The sequence below is a fragment of the Asparagus officinalis genome, chromosome 2, assembly GCF_001876935.1.
Source record: "Asparagus officinalis chromosome 2, Aspof.V1, whole genome shotgun sequence".
NCBI classification, from domain to species: Eukaryota; Viridiplantae; Streptophyta; class Magnoliopsida; order Asparagales; family Asparagaceae; genus Asparagus; species Asparagus officinalis.
The window spans coordinates 82,480,562-82,497,744 of record NC_033795.1 but is presented as its reverse complement, the minus strand read 5'-3'; the positions used below and the strand labels follow the sequence as shown (position 1 = coordinate 82,497,744).

General features: G+C 36.4%; 1 protein-coding gene and 1 pseudogene across 4 annotated transcripts; both read right to left on the bottom strand.

The window, feature by feature from the left end:
• Nucleotides 272-12,977, bottom strand: LOC109831864 (ATP-dependent DNA helicase Q-like 1). Of its 4 annotated transcripts, none has more exons than XM_020399330.1 (12): nucleotides 12,860-12,977; nucleotides 11,268-11,659; nucleotides 9,181-9,441; nucleotides 8,384-8,547; nucleotides 7,965-8,061; nucleotides 7,805-7,848; nucleotides 7,557-7,671; nucleotides 7,129-7,482; nucleotides 6,791-7,015; nucleotides 6,496-6,662; nucleotides 6,308-6,362; nucleotides 272-490 (listed from the first exon to the last, which is right to left on the bottom strand). In XM_020399330.1, exons 1-10 carry the CDS (start codon nucleotides 12,957-12,959, stop codon nucleotides 6,552-6,554), a joined length of 1,863 nt encoding a protein of 620 aa, XP_020254919.1. In that variant the 5' UTR covers nucleotides 12,960-12,977; the 3' UTR covers nucleotides 272-490; nucleotides 6,308-6,362; nucleotides 6,496-6,551. The 4 variants fall into 4 exon arrangements, with proteins under 4 accessions (XP_020254919.1, XP_020254918.1, XP_020254920.1 ...); XM_020399329.1 differs by having other exon boundaries at nucleotides 6,308-6,416; nucleotides 6,501-6,662; XM_020399331.1 differs by having other exon boundaries at nucleotides 6,501-6,662.
• The window catches only part of LOC109831863, a 10,041-nt pseudogene continuing 6,728 nt past the window's right edge, over nucleotides 13,871-17,183 (bottom strand).

Below are 17,183 nucleotides of genomic sequence, written 5' to 3'. Positions count from 1 at the left end.
ATCTTATTTTAGGCTCTGATACCATGATAAAATTGGGATGAAAGGTCATTTTCTTATTATTCACAGAGTGTTCAATATATAGCGTACAAACCTGTAATCACAGGCTAATAATCAGGGAAAACAATATACTATATATATTATTTCCTAACATATATTCTTTCCAAACATCCATATAAAATATATACTATATATATATATTATTTCCTAACATATATTCTTTCCTAACAATACTGCAAGTAAAAGAGCTAAAAGAGGTGCAAATACACAGAGGAGAAACCAAACAGGAAACACTGCCTCATTTTCGAACTTGCAGAGCTTGTTTCCTTTTGTTGATGTCTTAGTTTTGTGATCCGAAAGTACAACCAAATATGCTAATAATCTGGTAAACCTATCAACAAACCTCACTCGAGTAAATATGGAGTTTGCTACTGGCGAGCTTAGGATAATAGACATTGCATTTCAGGTTTGATTGCGAGCAGTACAAATCGCCCTACAAAATAATTCAAAGTCCTTGTCAGTTACACATGTAATTATGTCAGGGCTCATTTATCATTGATTTAAGGGCCTTTTGTTTTTAGGTCCATTTGTTTATCTAGCTTTATCTTTAAACCCAAGTATTATTAGTTGTATCTTTAAACCCAACTTTCTTTTTGTATTTATCTTTAAACCCAATTTCCTTATATAGGGGGACCCACATATGAGAGTATTATATTTTGGAATTGGGTTTAAAGATACACCTAATAATTCTTGGGTTTAAAGATAAAGCTAGGTAAACAAATGGACCTAAAAACAAAAAGCCCTTGATTTAATTCATACAATAGTAATGGAAATCAAACAGCATCGTTCACACTTTTAGCACGTTCTAATTAAAATGGTTCTTCACTAAAAATGCTAATGCAATCTGTTATTTTTTTACTTTGAATTCAAAACTCACCATCCCTATAATTGTTCTACCAACCCAAAACACTGTTCCACCAACTCAAAATATTGTTCCACCGACCCTTTTGAAGGCTATAAATAGAGGAGAGTGGTGAAAGGCTAGAACATCGAACAGAGATCCAGAACAAAGAGAAGACGAAAGAGAGAGTTGAAGAGAAAAAACAAAAAGAGAGTTTTCTTTGAGTGTTCTCTTCTTTGTGCGAGTTTGGTGAGATACTAGAGTGATCTCCCTTTGTAATCTTTTCTTTTGTGATTAGTGAAATTCTCTGTTGTTCTCGCCCGTGGACATAGGTCATACTGACCGAATCACGTTAAATTCTTTTGTTTTGTTCTCTTTATCTTCACTTTGTTTATTCAGTGTTGTTATTACTCACTTTTGTATAGACATCTTTTGTGTCTGTTAAGCCCCATGCTGCAACAAACTGATATCAGAGCCTGGCTTAGGGCACCGTGCACTATTTTACAAGTACGGTTACTGTTCACAATTAGAGTCATTATGCTAGTAGGCTTCAAGATGTCTTCTGTAAAATAAAAAGTAAAAAATTCAATGGGAGAAACAGCTTCAGTTTGTGAAGAGTAAAAATGAGGACTCTCCTAGTACAATAAGGATTGTTCAAATTCTTGTTCGGAAAAGACAAGTTGTCGGAATCCATACCCGATAATGAGAAAGAAGAGCTGGAGATAAATGTGCATAGTGTCATACAGCTCTATTTAGCCGATGAGGCCTGCAGGAGGTTGCCAATGAAGATACTGCCGCCAACTTGTGGTTCAAGTTGGAGAGCTTGTACATAACGAAATATCCAACGAACAAGCTCTACTTAAAACAACACCTCTTCACCCTTCGCATGAAGGAAGATATGCGGATTAAAGACCATTTGGATGAACTTAACACTATTCTTATGGATTTAAAAAATATTGATGTTAAAATTGATAAAGAAGATTAAGCCCTTATTTTGTTATGTTTATTACAATATTACCTCATTCTTATGAGAATTTTGTTAATAGCATGTTATACGGTAGAGATACACTTTCTTTAGAGGATGTCAAATCTACATTACATTCAAAAGAATTAAGGCAAAAAGTGTTTGTCTTAGGTGGAAATGATCAAGCTGAAGGCTTGTTCACTTGTGGTCGTCCTGAAAAGGGTGTTGGTGGTAGAAGCAAATCTAAAAATATGTCTAGATCAAAATCTAGGCAAAGAAAAAATATAGAACGTTATTACTGTCACAAGTATGAGCATATAAAACCTAATTGTCCAACGCTCAAAGCAAAGGATAATTCACAATCGAAGTCTGGGGAGGTGAAACCTTTAGTTGTCACTATAACTGAAGAGTCTTCTAGTTCACATAAAGTTCTTTCAGTTAGTGTTAATATTCATTCACAAGATGAGTGAGTTCTTAATTCGCGTTGTTCCTATCATATGTGTCCACATATGGATTGCTTTGTCACATATCAATCTATTGATGGTAACCCATGATAATATTGTTATAACATTGAGCAATGTCCGGTATATACCAGAGTTAAAGAAAAACCTTATTTCTTTAGGCACTCTTAACTCAAATGGTTTTAAGTTTTCGACTGAAGGTGTAATTTTGAGAGTTAGTAAAGGCTCTCTTGTTGTGATGAAAGGAAAGAAGGTAAATACCATCTATATCCTTGAAGGCAGTATAGTTACAGGTGCTGTAGCAGTGTCATCCTCAAAGGATTCAGATTCTGACACTACACGTTTGTGACATATGCGGTTAGGGCATATGAGTGAGAGAGGACTAGATCTATTGAACAAATAAGGTCTGCTTTGTGGTCAGAAAACTAGTAAGCTAAACTTTTGTGAGCATTATATTTTCAGTAAACACCATTGTATCTCCTTTAGTATCGATGTCCACAGAACTAAAGATACTTTAGATTATATTCATTCAGATACTTTAGATTATATTCATTCAGATGTTTTAGGTCCCTCTCAGGTTCCATCAAAAGGTGGAGCTCGTTTTCTGCTAACATTAATTGATGATTATTCTAAAAAAATTTGGGTGTATCCTTTGAAGCATAAGAGTGATTTGTTTGCAACCTTTTAAACAATAGAATGTTATGATTGAGAAGCAAACATGAAAGAAAGTGAAGCGCCTCAAAACTGATAACGGAATGGAGTTTTGTTCCGCAGAGTTTGACCAATTTTGCAAGAATAAAGGTATTGTGTGTCATCGTACAGTTCGACATACACCACAACAAAATAGAGTTGCAAAAAGGATGAACAAAACACTTTTGGAGAGAGCTCGATGCATGCTCTCTAATGCCGGTTTGTCAAAAGACTTTTGGGCTGATGCAGTCAATACAGCTTACTATTTAACAAACAGATCTAAACAGATCTCCTTCTACAACAATTAATTTTAAGACTCCATAAGAGGTATAGTCTGGTGCTCCGGCTAATTATTCTCATTTAGAGTATTTGGTTGCTCTGCTTATTTTCATGTTAATGACCTTAAGCTTGAACCCATAACAAAGAAAGCTATCTTTCTAGGATACGCTACTAAGGTGAAGAGATATAAATTGTGATGTTTTGATCCCAAATCACCTAACTTTATTATTAGTAGGGATGTTACTTTTGATGAAAAATCAATGCTTCACCCGAGAAAAGAGTTTGTTATTGATACCACATGTACTAAAAAAGAGTCTAGCAAGCAGGTGAAACTAGAGAGCTCAATTTTAAAGAGAGTGCTTGAGGGGCGCTCATGTTGAACCAGTTGACACTGTGAAAAGTTTAACTTCAGATGCTAATACACCGCAAGAGCAACAGTACAGTATTGCTACCGGGAGAACAAAAAGACATATCTGACCTCCTCAACGCTATGCAGATATGCCTGCTTACGCTTTGAGTATAACAAAATCGATTGAGATTCTAGAACCTTCTACTTACAATGAGACTATTAATGGCAATGAGGCTGCAGATTGGACTTTCCGATGACTGAAGAGATGAAGTTTCTTCACAAGAGCCAAACATGAGAGTTGGTGAAGCTACCAAGGGGACAAAAGATCGTTGGTTATAAATGGGTGTTTAAGAAGAAAGAAAAAACTTTGGATACAAACTTTGTAAGGTACAAAGCATGCTTGGTAGCTAAAGGCTACTGTCAGACCGAAGGTATGGACTTCAATGAAGTATTCTCTCCTGATGTAAAACACACATCAATACGCGTATTGCTTTCTATGGTTGCTCATTTAATTTGGAGCTTGGGCAACTTTATGTGAAGACGGCTTTTCTACATTGCGAGCTTGAAGGACAGATCTTTATACATCAACCAGAGGGTCTCGTTGTTAAAGGTAAAAAAGATCATGTGTGTAGGTTGAAGAAATTTCTTTATGGCTTGAAACAGTCTCCGAGAATGGTATTTAAGATTTGATACTTTCATGTTTGAGTATGATTACTCTAGGAGTAAATATGATAGTTGTGTTTATCATAAAAAACTCAATGATGATTCTTTCATATATTGGTTTATATTTGGGCAGGAACACAAACTCAGATTGCAGAATACTTGGCTATTCTCATTCAGATTATGCAGACGATTTGGATAAGAGACGATTCCTAACAGTTTATATATTCACTCTTTCAGGTAGTTCCGTTAGTTGAAAAGCGACTCTGCAGTCGACAATTGCTTTGTCTACCACAGAGACAGAGTATATGGCAGTGACAAAAACAGTGAAAGAAGCTATTTGGTTAAGATGTTTGGTTGAAGATACCAGCTTACACCAAAGTATTACTACGGTATTTTGTGACAGCTAGAGTGATGTACATTTGACGAAGCATTAGATGTATCATGAAAGAACCAAATAAATAGATATCAGGTATCATTTTATCAGAGAAATTAAAGTCATTAAAATTAAGAAAATTGGTACTGCAGATAATCTAACAGATATAATGACGAAGCTCGTATCTTCACGCAAGTTCGAGCATTGTCTCGAATTGCTGTGAGTTCAACAAAGCGGATGTTAAGCTCGTAAAGAGCTTCTATCGAGACGGCATGAGTGAATAGAAGATCTTCATATTCAAAGTTAATGTGGAGATTTCTTATTTTTTGACTTTGAATTCAAAACTCACCAACCCTATTACTGTTCCACCAACCCAAAACACTGTTCCATCAACCCTTTTGAAGGTTATAAATAGAATAGTGGTGAAAGGTTACAACATCGAACAGAGATCCGGAACAAAAAGAAAAAGAAAGAGAGTTGAAGAGAAAAAGCAAAAAGAGTTCGTCTCTTCTTTGTGTGGGTTTGGTGAGATATTAGAGTGATCTCCCTTTGTAATATTCTCTTTTGTGATTAGTGAAGTTCTCTGCTGTTCTCGTCCGTGGACGTAGGTCATACTGATCGAACCACGTTAAATCCTTATGTGTTGTTCTCTTTGTCTTCACTGTATTTATTCAGTGTTGTTATTATTTACTTTTGTATAGACATCTTCTGTGTCTGTGAAGCCCCCCATTGTAACATAATCAAATGACGCATGCAGATTACACCTGAATGTGTTGAAGGGATTATTGTCTGTTTGGTTATTGAAACTCTATTTGAAGAAAGTAAATAGATATACAGATAATCATGTACAAATGTACCCACAAGCTTTTTCTACAATCTTGCATGGCCTTGAGATACTTTGGATGTTATCCATTTTTGTATAGACATCTTCTGTGTCTGTAAAGCCTCCCGTTGTAACATAATCAAATGACGCATGCAGATCACGCTGACTGTGTCGAAGGGATTACTGTCTGTTTGGTTATTGAAACTCTATTTGAAGAAAATAAACAGATATATAGATAATCATGTACAAATGTACCCACAAGCTTTTTCTACAATCTTGCATGGCCTTGAGATACTTTGGATGAAAATCTCCTCGCCCACTTATTTCTCGACAACTAAACAAACCCCAAACTTCCCCTTAACTTACCATAACATCACCATCCACCCTCTTCACAAGACATCCATATCAACCAAAACACAAGAGCCTTACTGTCTATCTATAACCAAAAGGACCACTGAACTTATTTGAGCTGAACAGTATAATCATATTTGAATACTCTAGTTTGTTTTGTTGAACTGATTGTATCTTCTGCTAATTTTCTATGTGTAACACACACTTGTGCAGAGGGATCTAGCATAAGTTAGAAAAGAAAGGTTATACATTTCAGTAACCAGCGAAAGATAAGTGTATCCTTTGGCAGAAGCCGCAGAACAGAAATTTGTTACTTGTAACGGGAGAGGTTGCACATTTAACCAATAAATAACAAATACGAACTCCCCATTTAAGGAACAAAACAGCAAAATGAAAAAGTGAACATGATGTGAATTATATAAAATTTATATTCAGAAAAAGTAGAAAAGTAGTAACCTGTATTGAAGTTTTTGAAGGCAATTCTCAGTTTTAGGTCTTCAAATATGGGATCCTGGGTGATGAGGGATCAAAAGTTAGAGCTCAAACTACTTCACTTATGCTGCCTCTGAAAGATACAGATATAACCAAAAGTTATAATGTGAATACAGTGATATTGAAACATAGAAGGTGAACCACAAACACATCTTACAGGAACTTTAATAATTGAGCTCAGGCACACTTTAAAATCATACATATAGACTCAACCCAACATCTTAGTGCAGTTATCACAGGGACTGGATCCATATTTACAGACATCTCTGTTGAAGCATTCTCCAAAATGATCCAAAAGTGCTTGCCTCCTGCACTCAGTCTAAGATATAGATTTATTTAATTCATGTACAAATGGGAAAACGGGAGACAAGAAATCATAACGGGAATATGTAGTAATTGTGAGGCACATCAGCATGGCACTAAGCAAAATACGAAATTATGAGGTACCTTCAGTTCACAATATCCCTGCATTTTCTTTGCTTGGGTCATAGCTGCCTTAAAGCTTTCGCTTCTAGAACCTTGTCCACTACGTAGCATGCACACAACTCGACTAAAATCTTTCTTCTGGTAAAGTGCAATGCATGCTGCGGGTAGACCGTCTCTTCCTGCTCTCCCTGATTCTTGGTAATAGCTTTCGATTGATTTAGACAAGGTGTTGTGGATTACAAACCTCTGCAAAGTTGAAGTATTAATAACTGCATACCATAAAACCTCTAAGGAACTATATGCAGCTTGTAGTTATAAGAATAACAGAAGCAGAAAGTGCAAGTTCTAGCAAGACTCACAACATCAGCTTTGTCTATTCCCATTCCAAATGCAATTGTCGCACAAACAACATGAACTTCTCCGGTATGCCATTTCTTTTGAACAGAAACTCTCTGACGAGCGGCTAAACCAGCATGATAATATACCGTTTTCACCTTACACTTCTGATTTAAATAATTAGAGACTTCCACACACTCACTTTTCGAGAGGCAATATACTATTCCACACATGTTCTTGAATCTCTCTTTCAGCAGCTGCCCAAGCTGCTTCAATGGATCTTTGCATTTACCCACGACTTCATACTTCAGGTTAGGCCTATCAAAACTCGTCTCCAGAACAAGAGCATCTGGTATTTTCAGGGTATTCAAGATGTCCTGCATATGTAAATCAAATTTAAAAACTTCAATTCTGCTCGAAAGAATAATGGAGAAGAAATGTCAAATACTACCTTTCGGACGGTGTGGGTTGCAGTTGCAGTTAAGGCCATTATAGGAACTCGATAAAAATTCTGCTTAAGGCATCCAAGGGCTCTATAATCTGGACGAAAATCATGGCCCCATTGACTGTGAATCACAATATTGTAAAGTAAAATTTAGAGAGACTTCGTACTAATTTCTAAAATTTTCATTAACTCCCTGGCAATGTTAACAATCTAGACCATGACTGTTAAAACGCCTAGCATTGGAAATACCTTACCTTACACAATGTGCTTCATCAATCACAAACCTTGCTAGTAGACCCTGAAAGATAGTAACTATCATTAGACCCTTCTCTCCAGCAATACCTCAAATGATTAATATTACAATCATAAAGAAAGATGAAGTGCATTCAGAAGTTTAAGAAGCGTAACAGCTACCTTCTGATGAAGACATCGTAAGGTTTCCATAAATGAAAAATTTGCAGCTATTCTTTCAGGAGTGACATACAAGAGCTTGCAGGATGGTGCATCTTTCCTGTCAATGAACAACAAATGAAAAAAGGAATCTTCCTAGGCCTGAAGTTATTGCATTACAATCCCACAACTTTGGACTTCTTTAGGCTATAGAAAAAGAACTTGGAAGAGAGGTAAAGGACTTGCTTGTAATGGAGGTCACACGTTCATGCTGTTTTTGAATGCATTTGCTTCATCATAGCCAATGCTTTTATTGAGGAAAAAAGGAAAAGCATATAATATAACCCTTCGAAGCGCACACAATGGGATGCTTTATTTTATAGAAATTATACAATGCTCTTATTAGAATGAAAAAGAAAAAGAACATATAATAGATTCCCCACCTCAGTTCTCTCATGACAGCCGATGCCTGTGAAGTAGTTTGTTGAGAGTTTAGAAATGTTGCTGGTATGCCGTACTTCATGTTCAGCGTAATGATCTGATCCTGAATCAGTGAGAGTAAGGGGCATACTACAATGGTTACACCTGGATGGAGAGTTGAAGGGAGCTGAAATGAAATGATAGAATCAGTGAAACTGTCAACTGATATATGATGGAGCTGCAATTTATTATAAGATTTGCCTTTCAAATGCAAGAATACATTTTAGATTTATTTAAAAAATATATGATATCTGAGCAGAATAAGGCAACTATTTTCCAGGAATTGTGCAGACTTAAATGATAATATAAGAAATGATTTTTGGATTCTTAATTGCCAGAAATTTTGTTAACCTTATCATCTTAGACATTTTACTGCATATGTGCTGCTGTTTCTCATTAAACATCTGTCTTCACTTGCTCGATTAATTCTTCTCTCGAATTGAATGGAAAACTGTGTTCAAGATCTCTAGCAACTTGGAGACAAAGTGTTTACTTAAATATGCAGAAAAAGACTACAAAACCAAATCATATCAATTAAACATTATTCTCAATTTTAGGGGCATGTTCCAATTATCAGGTTTGTTAATAACAAAGTTATGTCAAATTATTCCTAACCCTATTTGTCACATGTTTTCTCTTGATTAATATTGGATAGCATCCATATCTGAAGAGTTTGCAGATACATTCAAAGCATGTATAAAACAAAATGCCATGTGTACTTTTCTAAAGACTACCACTACATTAACAGAGAGAATGCGACCTGGTAACATAAACTTTTGCCTCCACCAGTGGGCATAAGAACAAAGCAATCTCTATTCTCAGTAGCTGCCTTACAAGCTTGATACTGCAGTGATCGAAACGTCATATTACCAAATACTACCACATTAGCCAATTCAATGTCATCCATGGCCTGCAGCTCATTGTATCCTAGTCTCCCATGACCATCTTTCATTGCATCGTTGCATAGATCACCATTAGAACGTGATGGAATTGCTCCTTGTTTATTGACACTTTCATACACCTTCAAATAATGAATAAAATATGCTTAGATGGCAAGGCATAATTTATGAACAAAGTCAAAATACCAGTCAGATATAACTAGTTATATCTGACAACTAGTTATATCTGACATATGAATAATCATCAAGGCCAGTGCTCATCCTTTCGGTAAGATGCTCGTCCGAGTACCAGATGACAGATAACAAATGTGTCCTAGTCCTACTGTCCTAGTAAACTTCAAAGTTCCATTTTGCTGCTTACCAGCACTATCAATTGTTTGATATTTGAACAATATACAAATGCATATGACTAGCACCAAAGGTGAAGAAATGTTTCCTAGATAATTATTTCACAATTAAAAGAAAATACATTGTGTAGCTTCTGAATACCCATTCCACAACACATGGGTAGAAAGGGTAGTTGTATGTGGAACAAAAAGATGCTAGTTGCTGGCACAAGACTTCACAAGTATTTGGAAATTGTCACTCAGAAAACTGAAGCACAGAACCTGAAGTCTATGTCTCAACCTCAGAACCAATCTTTACTGGAAGAAATTACTCATACATCTTGGAATGATCCAAAGGCAGCTAAGTTGCAGCAGTTCTCGCTTGACTCCAGCTCTGTTTGTATTGCAAAGGTAAGTAAGGACTTGATCACGCCACCAATAAACCAGCTACCATTAATTATTCAAGTTTATCTTGTTATGTCGAACACTTAGACATCCATGTCCTATTACTCAGATATTTCTCATGCAATTATCAAGTAGAAAAATAGGACATCACTGTTGTCAAAGAATAGAAAGTCTAGCTACATGGATGTACATGTGAAGAAAAAGTTGTAAACAAGTGTTACATTGCTCCCATAATCATCCAAACTCATGTCATGCTTTGCTTACATTGTAGTTTAAATAGAAAAAAGCCAAAGGCCCAAGAACAACTAGTGCTAGCATTTTGGTAGTGGATTTAAGCCAACTTGCTCTTGGTAGGTCCCACAGCTTGCACGCGTCAACAGGGCCCATGGGTCCGGGGTGTGACAAAATGGTATCAGAGCAGGTTGCTAGCCAGAAGTGTGGAACTAAGTGCTATGAAAGACTAAGTGCTACACCGCACTGGAAGTGTGGATGTGGTGGGAGCCATCTCTAGAACTCCTAGGAGCCACCTCTAGAATCCAAATCGCCTGGCAGTGACACTGGGATGTGCCAATTGTCATGTCTCTTTATAAGGTGGGGTGATTGTGATACCCCCACACTTTAGTCTCATATAGACTAGCGTGAAGAAAATTTTGTGGTTTAAATAGAGAAAAGCCAAGACTCGAGGGTAACTAAGTGCCAGCAATTTGGCAAGTAGATGTTAGCCAACATCGAGTTGCTCTCTGTGGGTCTCATGGCTTACACGCGCCAACAGGGCCCATGGGCCCAGGGTGTGACATTACCTATGTCAATGTAACGAGATAGATAAACAAGTAGTGACAAAAGAGCTTCTTGATCCTCTAAGGATGTCATTGCTATTTTATACTATGTATGTATGTATGCACATATGTATATTCCTATCATGTATCCTGTTTAAGAGTTCTTGTGTTGGACATGAGTAAAAGCTTGCTAACATATAAAACCTGTTACCAAACTACATATGAAGAATAAAACCAAGAGGGGCTTGGTTGTTTGCAGGGATCAAAAGATAACTGGTGCAAGGGGCAAAAGGTCAAAGATCCAAGGCTGGCTACTGCTAAAAAGAGGAATATTCTCCCCAAAATGGGATAGGAGGTAGAATTTCCATGTTCACACTAAAAAATACAAAAAAAGAATATAAAAGATGGTTGAAGACCAAGGCAAGAACAATGGCCACTTACTGTTGAGATTAAGGGTTGTTTGCTCGCACGCTGAGGGGCACTTCTATCATGTTTCCTACTAGTATTAAAGGGATGACCATCCTTTTGGCTCAAGATTTCCAAATCTGAATCATCATCAACAACAAAGGAAGTCGATGCCTTCAAAGCTTCATCCATTGAATGCCCATGTAAATCTTCCTTTCCGATGTCAGAACTGCCAAATGAAGACCCATTCTCTATACCATGATTATTGGCTACCTTCTTCTCTATAATTTTACTTAACGCACCGCAGGCTTCAGATTCAATAGCTTCCAGATCTTCCCATTCCTCAGTGTCTTGCATAGCATCAGCAAGTGCAGCAAGAAAATCATCACCACAGTGCTCCACAGTGACAAAATTTTTACCATCCTCACCTGAACCAAGAGATGAAGTGAGTGATCAGAATCATTCTATTAGTTAATGAAAAATGAGAGAGACAAATTTAAATACCTACCTCTTCTTTGGGTTAATGTTATTACTTTAGCTAGTGAAAACTTCACTGTAATGCAGCTCTGGCTTAAAGAATGCTCATCCTAAAATTTAATCTAGGGCTAATTTTTACATGAAATAGATTAGTCATTCTCATTTATAACAGACTGCAATCTCTTCAAAATGCAATATTTTTTCTTCCTCTTTCAACTTGAAAAGGGATCTGATGTGAATGTTCATGACGTATGTCCTGAGGACCATATAACTAGCATATCTGTACTTAAAGGCTCATAATATCAGAATATAGATGTACCATTGTGAGTATCAAATATGAAACAATCTTAAGCCACACAAGTGTTCCAAGTAAATCCTCGACCGAGCCTAGCCATAGATATCATGTGAGCTCTCTGAAAATTCAAATCATAACTCAAGGCTCCCATCACTGTAAGATAACTCATCATGGTGAGTAAGATAAACCACGTTGCAAACTGCACGTAGAAATGAATTCCTCCGTCTAAAATTCAAGAGTTTAAAATTGTATCTACCAAAGTGTAATCCCAAAAGGATTTGAATCTTAGTAAAACAACATAACTCCATCTCAATGATGACTTAAAACACACTTCAAACAAGTGTCCTACAATTTTTCAGCTTGATTATATGATCATATCATATAAACATTGCCTGCTTGAACCCAATAGTTTTATCGGTAAAATATGACAACTATAAGAAGTACCAAACATTGTCAAACAACACTAGCAAAAATATATATATGATAAATAAAAAATAAAAAATCCCACGATGGAAAGTCAAGACATCATACTATCAAAGTGAACACAAAACTATTCAAAATTTTGCTTTGTTATCATGTATTAAGATTGTGAGATGCATTAATTCTATTTTTTTTTAAAACAAGCTCAAAAATTAATAAACTAAATAAACCATTAACTGCAACCATTTCAACGTCAAATTCATCCCAATCGAACATCAAGAACGTATCTTTAGGCCTGGTATGCTTCTAATTAGAACCTAGTACATTTTCAGTGTCCATTTACATAATCAATCTCAAAACTAAAAAAAAAATCGAAACTTCGAAGTTGAAAGGGGGTGGGATTGAGAAATATTAGGGTTTCGATTGAGCTCGTTACCATAGAGATCGACAAGGCGATCTAAGCATTGATTCGAGAACTCCTCATCGAATCCGAACTCGATTGCTAAGCTGAGAAGACGAACTCTTTCTACCTCCATTTTGATCTCTCTCTCTCTCCTCTCTCTCTCTCTCTCTCTCTCTCTAAAATAAAAGCGGTGCGTTGAAGCGCGGGAAAAACAAAACACAAGCTGAAACTTGGACCGCGTCGGTTCAACTGAACCGGCCCATGTACTCTTTTTCCGCGTTTTTATTATACACTTTATTTACTTTTGAAATAAAGCCAATATTCAAACTTATAACCTTTCACTTATTAAATTTCTCCAGAAAATATCAACAAATAAAATTGTAAATCCTAAATTAATTTTCATTTTTAACGCAACTTCTATAGTACCAGTTAGGGGTGCTAAATCATATCTATATCCGAGAAAATATACGTAACCGTATCGGTTAGGATACGGATATGATTACTCACTCTATAACCGATAGGATGTGGTTACGGATATGTTTTTGTAGTGATCTATCTGTATCTGTATCCAAGATATCTGAATACATATTGGTCATACTCTTACAATAGTTTCGATTCTTAAATTGTGGATTTGTAGTTAATTTTGATGATCAAGATGTCTAATCTTAGCTTTTCAATTATAATGAACATATTAACGAACTTTTTTTTGTATCCGAGATGAGTAAGCGGATATGGATATGGTAAGCATCATATCTGAGCCGTATCCTGACCGAATGCATCCCTAGTATCAGTCCTTTGAAAATAAGGAGACACGAGCCTGATCGCAATTTAAGAATTAGGACCCCACTTTTTTTTTGAGTTATTTATTTTATTTTATTTTATTATTTATTTATTTTGCTTCGAGGCAAATCCTTAATGTATTGGCTTGCTGTAAAAACATTAACTAATAACAATATATATTTACTCCCCCGATTTGATCAATTCATTAATCATTCCATCCATTTTATATTTCTTTAAGCTCTTTATTAATAAAAAGGAAGGGAAGAGACCCCATTGCTTTTACCTATAAAGCTTCCATATCAGGACATTACATTCTGTTTCGACCTTTACATAACTACCACATACGCATACATTCACAAACAAATTGCTACACAAAGTAAATTACATGCTAACAATAATCAGAACTACCGACCCAAAGATCAACCATTGTTGCTATCAGCAGCTGTGACCTTACTAAGCCTACTGGGTGAAGATTTGCCCGAAGCCCTCCTCCCAAATCGACGCTTATACGATCCATACAATGCTCGTTGGGCCACGACTCCCGAGTAATTTGCTGCTGTTGTCGTCGCCGCCACGTTGCTGTTCTGTGACCCACTGCTGGCACTGTTGTTACCCTTCTGATTTCCTTCGTTAGATGACTCAGCGCTGTTATTCATTTTCTCTTAGTTTTTTGTTTTTTTCTCGGTTGAAACTGGGTTGAATCGCTGCAGAGATTTATATACAGTGATAAAAGTTGAGGAATCGAGAGAAGAGGACAAAGGAGATGACCGAAAGCCAGCCGCCAAGATGTTATCTTGATGAATTCTGGTGCATTCTTTGGATGTCTTGGAAGATAAGAAAGTATACCAGCAGAAAGGAGGAAAAAGGTTGCTGCCCGTAAAGGACCTACAAGGAGAAAGGCCCAGATTAGTGCTCAAAAGTGGAAAACTTTAGGAGAGGGATATTTTAGGCACAGGGAATAATAGGTAGTTTATAGAGTGTCATTTCGCTTTTCGACTTTCTGACTGATCTTGTTTTCAGGATAGCTCTCTACAAATTCTTTGATGAACTTTGACTGATCTTGTTTTCAGGATAGCTCCATACAAATTCTTTGACGAACTTTCAGGTTAGCTCCATACAAATTCTCTAGAATCAAACAAGCTTATTATAAGCAAGGATGTCATGGATGATGTCCACAAAATTGTCAAAGCAAAATATTTGTGTTTCCGGAATATTTGATGAATTTCTGTATATCTGGTTCATACATACAAGCAAGAAAGGCTAACAACTGTTTGATGCACAGAAGTTTTGAGTATGTAACATGTAATAGTGATACGATATTCAATACATGTCGAAGCACTCCTAGCAATAGAAAAATATCTGGAACATACATTTGGAAGAATATTATTTACAGGTGAGCCGTAGTGAATTTTGCTTTACCTTGGTAAGCTTATAGCTTTAAGTATATGCCTTTCTTATGGAGGAAACCAGCAACAACACACCAGAATAGAATCTCTAGCAGAACAAAAGCGAGCGTGCCCCACCTTTCGGAGTGGAATATGGTTTGGAGCAAAGATTCTGTCATGTTCACCTACAGAAGAATATTTTAGTTCATGAGAAATGCCGGTCAGTGTGATAAGATATTTTTTAAGGATAGTCATGTCCAAGATTGGTCAACTAATGATTTTCTCTCCTAGAATGATGTATCAGTCAATGGTGTGACAACCACTTTCTAAAAGATTGGTCAACTAATGATTTTCCCTCCTAGAATGATGTATCAGTCATGATATGATAACCACTTTCTAAAGATTAGTCAACAAGTGATTTTCCCCCTTGGATTGTTGCATCTGTCATAGTAGCCCCCAAATAATGACATCTTCAAGGTTGAGAAAATCAAGAGTGATGCAGGGAGAATGAAGCATCAACTTCATACTTTTTTTTTATCTCAAAAAACCACTAAAATAATTAGCATGGAAAAAAGAAAAAGAAAGGAAAAACCAATTAGACCATCTAAATGCAACAAAGCAGGAAGCACTAGTACTGGATACATACTGATTCTGGAGACAACTGAGCAACACAGAGCCTTATTCATAAGCATATTACAAATATTTACAGGTATGAAAGTTATGATCCATATCGAACACTATACAAACTTCAAACCCTATAATGAGCTTGGAAGAAATTTTTTTTAAGAGCATTTAATAGGTATTATTATAAAAGTACTGTTGCCAGCATTCTAAGCAATTTATGTAAATTCCAGAAACTCTTTTCACAATAAGGTAGAGCTAGGGGGGCTAATATCAGGGAATATCTAGGAAGAGAAAAAAGATAACAAGGGAGGGGCATATACCAGGTTATTTTCAGGGGAACGCCAATAGAATCCTTGGATAGCTGCCGGAAATAGCTCGCATGCAGCTAGCATATAAACAACAAGCGCATTCATTCCCATCCATTGAAGTAACCGGAATGGCTTTCCAAGGCATTTGACATCAATCTGCATGCAACATGAATATGAAGTGCGTAAATTATATTGAACTGGCGTAATATAACAACATATCAAGTTTAATCTATAGAATTTAGAATTTGTAGTTGAAATTTTGGTTCTTCTATTTTATACATTCTTAAGACAACGGTAGGGTGACAAATATACCAAATTAAGGGACTAAACTTTTGGTCGTTTCCCGCCGCTGATTAGACAAAGGTAGATAATTCTTTTAACCAAGATCCTGATCCAAAATCTTAATTATATTATTAAAGTTTTAAGTTTGCTTGACTAAACATTTTTTAACCCAGCACCCGCAAGCTTTAGCTTTTGGGTAACTAGTCACTTAATTTGATATCAGAGCACCAATTCAAAAGGCCCTCCTTTTCAACCTAACAATTGGGTCTAGAAAAGGGACTTATTTTCCCCTCATTTGTTTCGTCTTTACAAGAGAGCCTTGTTTACGCGGAAGGCGTTTACATGTGGGCAGAAGGCCCGACTTTAAGAGTAGTCCTATGGTCGAGTTCCACTTTATCTAAAAGCCCAAGCCCATGAGTATTCAGCCTAGAGCTGTTTTACACCATAATATTCACATCTTCACTCCCCGTCATGTGGAAGGAAATGCAGGCTGCTTTACATGGAGAAGACAACTGAAAAAGGAAAAATGTTATCTGAACCTAGGATATTTTACTTGCCCTGCCCTTTTACCATATTACTAACCAGTTTACCCTAAAGGATGAGGTCATCATTGGGTTTCTTAATAAAGCCACAGCCAACAATATCGAACAATAACTGAACATAACTTGCACAGACCTTTCGTGAAGATTTAGCATAGAGTTGGTTGATAAAAAATAACAAAGGTCAAACATGAGAACACTCATAAGCAGCTGGAGAACAGTAAAATAATAAACATAATTAAAAAAAATAAAGAGAGAGAGAGAGAGGAATCAAAAGTAAATCTAGGGATAATGGTGATATATGCTTTAGGTCAGCCTGCATAAAACTACTTATATAAGATTACCTTTCCTGGACTTGTGAGGTGGAGTCGAATGCAATCACGCACTTACCAACCGTAACATTTTCATGAGTTAGTATTAGGGTTAGGCTCAACTAACA

Excerpts from the sequence above, each read along its gene's own strand:
- LOC109831864 (XM_020399330.1), bottom strand. The coding sequence starts at position 12,959 with ATGGAGGTAGAAAGAGTTCGTCTTCTCAGCTTAGCAATCGAGTTCGGA. Across the intron at positions 8,548-9,180 it reads GCAAAAGTTTATGTTACCAG|CTCCCTTCAACTCTCCATCC; the intron begins GTCGCATTCTCT and ends ATTTCATTTCAG. Across the intron at positions 7,672-7,804 it reads GATGAAGCACATTGTGTAAG|TCAATGGGGCCATGATTTTC; the intron begins GTAAGGTATTTC and ends TGTGATTCACAG.